This window comes from Microtus ochrogaster, unplaced genomic scaffold (assembly GCF_000317375.1).
Source record: "Microtus ochrogaster isolate Prairie Vole_2 unplaced genomic scaffold, MicOch1.0 UNK36, whole genome shotgun sequence".
Classification (NCBI taxonomy): domain Eukaryota; kingdom Metazoa; phylum Chordata; class Mammalia; order Rodentia; family Cricetidae; genus Microtus; species Microtus ochrogaster.
This window is the reverse complement of record NW_004949134.1, coordinates 54,763-59,133: the sequence shown is the minus strand read 5'-3', so window position 1 is coordinate 59,133 and position 4,371 is coordinate 54,763. Positions and strand designations below refer to the sequence as shown.

Sequence of the window (4,371 nt, the reverse complement as noted above, 5' to 3'; positions counted from 1 at the left end):
CCACACATTGAGACAATGGGGATGATCTTTCAGGAATTCACCAAGACCAGCTAGCCTGGGTCTGAAAAAGCATGGGATAAAACCGAACTTACATAGCAGACAATGAGGACTACTGAGAACTCAAGAACAATGGCAATGGATTTTTGATCCTACTGCAGTTTATTTTATATATAGCTCTGATTTCCCCAGAACTCATATTGTAGACAAGATGACTTTTGACTTTTGGAAGTCCTACTGCCTGTACCTCCTGAGTGCTGTGATTATTTTTGTTTTGAATTTTTATTTAATTTATGTGCACTGTATTTATATCTTTTTCCTTCTCGTCTCTCCATCCCTACCTATTCCTCTCCATGTCGTCTCAAATCCACAGCCTATTTTATAATTATTATTGTTACATATGTGACAATATATAAATATATACAGACATTTTATATATTGTTTTATGTAACAATAATATCAATAGTGTAAGTAATAATAACAAAAACACATGCATTCATTACATAAAGATGTAAATAAAGTCTAATATGTCCATTTAGTGTTGCTTACATATGGTTTTAGTACTGAACGATTACGCCTACAGGAGACTGATTCTCCATTTTGTATCAGCCACTGTCTACAATGCTTCATTTAGGGGTATGGCCTCGTGAGACTTCACCAATCATGTTATGTGAATTGGTGTTGTCATTCAAGTTTAAGTCTCCTTTGGGCTTCCTTACTCCTGGGTTCTGTGAAACATTACAGCAGCCTAGTACTAGATGTGAGTAGAATTGAGAGTGTTCAAACACCAGAGAAAGGCAGCCATCCTTTTTACCTCACAGTATATATAAGGTGACTAGAGGTGAGGAATACAGGGAGTGCTGAGAACACTGATGTCATTATGATGTGTGAAACAAGGAGGGGAAAGAATTGCTGAAAGCCTCAGTGTTCTCAACATGCTCAAAGTGCTCATAGTACGTTATTTTCCTGATTCAGGTATCTCAGTTCCCTGTTCTACTACCAAGACTCTGTCCTGCTGTCCCTGACGCCAGGCATCATGCCAAGGGGACAGAAGAGTAAGGCCCATGCTCGTGAGAAACGACGCCAGGGGCTCAAGGATGCTCAAGTAAACGAGGCAGAGAAAGCAGAGTCACCTGCTGGCTCTGATCAAGCTTGAGGAGATGCTGAGCCAAGCACTTCTACTGCTGACTTCCCACAGCAGTCTGAAAGCTCAGCACCCAGCAGCACTGCCAGCCAGGAAGGGAGCCATGGAAGGTCTGAAAATGGTGACCCGGGCCAAGGGGATGGAAATGAGCATTCCTCCAGGGATCGACTCTCCACTAGAAGCATGCAGATGGATTTTATGACAAGGAAGACTGGAATGCTGATGGAGTACATGCTCTGCAAATACAAAGTGCAGCAACTCATGAAGAGTGGAGAGATGCTCAAAGTTATCAACAAAAGGTTCAAGGAACACTTCCTCGAGATCCTCAAGAAAGCCTCCTATCGATTGGATGTGGTGTTTGGCCTTGAACTGAAAGAAATCCTGCCACATGGTCAAGCATATGAGCTTGTGAGCAAGTTAGATTTCGAGGATGTTGGAAGTAGGATCAATGAGCTAGGTGTTCCTACCAGGGGCATTCTGATTGCTCTCCTAAGTGTGATCTACCCAAATAAGTACTGTGCTGCCGAAGAGGATGTCTGGTATTTCCTGAATGCATTAGGAGTCTATGATGCGATCATACACGTCTTCTTTGGGGATATCAGGAAGCTTATCACTGAAGATCTGGTACAGGAAAAGTACCTGGTATACTGTCAGGTTCCTAACAGTGATCCTCCATCCTATCAGTTCCTGTGGGGCCCGAGAGCCTATGCTGAAACAAGCCAGATAAAGGTGATGGACTTTTTAGCCAATATCAGTGAAGCCTTGCCTGGGGTTTGCTTATATCGTTCTGATCAGGCTGATTGAAGAAGAAGAGGAAGCCCAAGCTGCAGCTGCAGCCAAGTCTGGCATTAAAGGCAAGGCCAAGGGACATACTAAGACTAAGTTACGTCGTCCTACTCACAAGTAAGGTATAAGGTAGCCTGTGATCTATTGTTGAAAAGGTCTGTTCATCTTTTTGCAAATAAGCTGTTGATAATCTTTTGGGGGTCTTTTAGCAAATTTTTAACTTGGGGTTAAATGTACACAGATAAATTTTGTAGCCTGTCTTTTCATTGTTGTTTACCACGTTGGGAGGTCAAATATTTTGGATTGATTTAAAATACAGTTTACAATTTGAGATATTCTAAGGATTTGATGATGTTCATAAGATACTATGGAATTAGATTAAGAAAATGGTGTGTGAAATATTAAAGAAAAATATTCAAAAGTGTTAGGCTCTTCAGTGAATATTTTCTTTTAGTCCTTTTCCTGGCATTGATGTCAGGTATACATACTGACTTTTGTTTCCGATATTAAAATATGTGTGAGAAATTAGCAGAGAAGCAGACCTTTCGTTTTAAAGGTTCTTGATTTAACCAAACACACACTGAATATCTACTCTTTCAGAGTTGTCTCACTGTGTACTGGAAATGTTCAATAATAGAAGCAGGAGGTCTGGAATGTGCAATGATATTTTCTCTAAGAAACTCTCATTATTGAACAGAATGGAATAAGACCTCTACTTTCTAAAGAAACAATAAATGAGGTGATGTTATGTTCAACAGAATATATCTATCTATATTCATTATTAGTTATTTTCAGGGAAGAAGTCCTTGTTTTAACTTTTTGTACGGGGCTTGGCATACAGGACTTTGTAAAATCTTTTAGGCAAACCGTTAAGAAAAATAAGGAAAATAATAAATTAGATTCAAATGCTCCCATTAATAAATGACATTTTCTGATAAGTCAGTACAATGGGTATTCAAGCACAGATCCTTTGCACTATACACATGTATCCCCATTATACAAGAAAGAACTTGTCAAAATCACTTCTCAATGGATAGCAAGACTTACAAATCTACTTCTTCCCATGTTTACATGGCTAGTTAAGTGAAAGAATTTAGATTAAGCATGTGATTTAGAGACAACACTGCTCTATTTCTCTTATGTTTTAGCGCACTGTGACTCTTATATCAGTTTTATTTTAAATATTATTAAACAATTTTTAATTGCTCATACTGCCTCCAGCTCTAGGAGATCTATGCCCTCTTCTGGTCTGTACAAGCACCTATACCCACAAGGCTTACTCTTAATCCCACAGAAATCCCAAGGGATATCAGAGTCCCAGGTGCTGTGGGATGATGCTCTTGTACCCACTAAAGATTTGTCACTTGCACTGGCTTCATAAAATGCCTATTGGCTAGTAGCCAGGCGGGTAGTATAGGCAGGTTGAGCAGACTGGGAGAATTCTGGGAAGAGAAAAGGCCCGTTCTACAGTTCCACCCAGTTGAAGAGGAAACAAAATGCAATGCTGAGTTAGATTAGGTACCAAGCCACATGGCTGAACATAGAGAAGAATTATGGGTTCATTTAAGTTAGAAGAGGTAGTTAAAAATAAAACTTGGGCTAATTCGGCCAAACAGTTTATAATTGATATAAACCTCTCTGTTTTGTTGGGACTTAGCAGCTGGGGACTGGGCATGACAATCTTTTTTGTACAAATGGTAAGCGTAAGCATGCGGGGCTGGGGGCAAACCACAGGACAGCAGGATGCACAGGAAACTGCAGGAGGACCACGGGAACCCCTCTAGGTGCCTGAGGGGTGGCATAAAGATGGGCACATCAGGAGAGCAAGCTAAGCCAGGGCAGATGGGGCCTGGAAATCCTAGTGCTTCCTCTGAATTCCAATATCTAGAACTCCAATCCAAGCTCTGGCTTGAGCTGGTGGTTAAAAAGTCTCAGGCAAATAAATGGCTTGTTCATCAATTCGTGCCCCAAAAGTTGGGCACCAAATGAAGCATGTTTAATAAAAGCTCAGAAAGAGAAATTGGGGTTCAACTAGAACACCCAAAAGGAAAGCAGTCATCCACTGTCTCTTTCCATCACCTCAGTCTGAAATGGCAATCCTGCCTCTAGGAATCTCAGAATGAGACTGTAACTGAGAGCTGTCTCCCCATTCTATCATCCTCTCTAGTTCTGGGATGGAAGGTGTGAACCTCTAGGATTAAAGTCATGCACCACCCAGTTCCTATGGCAGCAAGAGTGGGATTAAAGTGTTATTGTGGTCTGGTCTGTAAGACTGGCCAGTGTGACCGTTTTACTCTCTGAACTTCAGGCACCTTAATTTATTAAAATACAAATGAAATGCTGCTACACCCAGGAGCAGCTTTCTCAGGTCAGGTAAGAAAGGAGTGGTGAGGTCTGATAAGTACAAGATAATAAACTGAGTGAACATCATGCAAGACAGAAAT

At 40.8% G+C, this 4,371-nt stretch overlaps 1 protein-coding gene across 1 annotated transcript; it reads left to right on the top strand.

Moving 5' to 3' along the window:
• The first annotated feature begins 635 nt into the window (after nucleotides 1-635).
• Nucleotides 636-1,945, top strand: LOC101983405 (melanoma-associated antigen B4-like). Its single transcript, XM_005368612.2, has 3 exons — nucleotides 636-643; nucleotides 973-1,102; nucleotides 1,196-1,945. Exons 1-3 carry the CDS (start codon nucleotides 636-638, stop codon nucleotides 1,943-1,945), a joined length of 888 nt encoding a protein of 295 aa, XP_005368669.2.
• Nucleotides 1,946-4,371: the final 2,426 nt, after the last annotated feature.

Coding starts and splice junctions, on each gene's coding strand:
- LOC101983405 (XM_005368612.2), top strand. Junction 1,103..1,195: donor AGGGGCTCAAGGATGCTCAA/GTAAACGAGGCA, acceptor GACTTCCCACAG/CAGTCTGAAAGCTCAGCACC.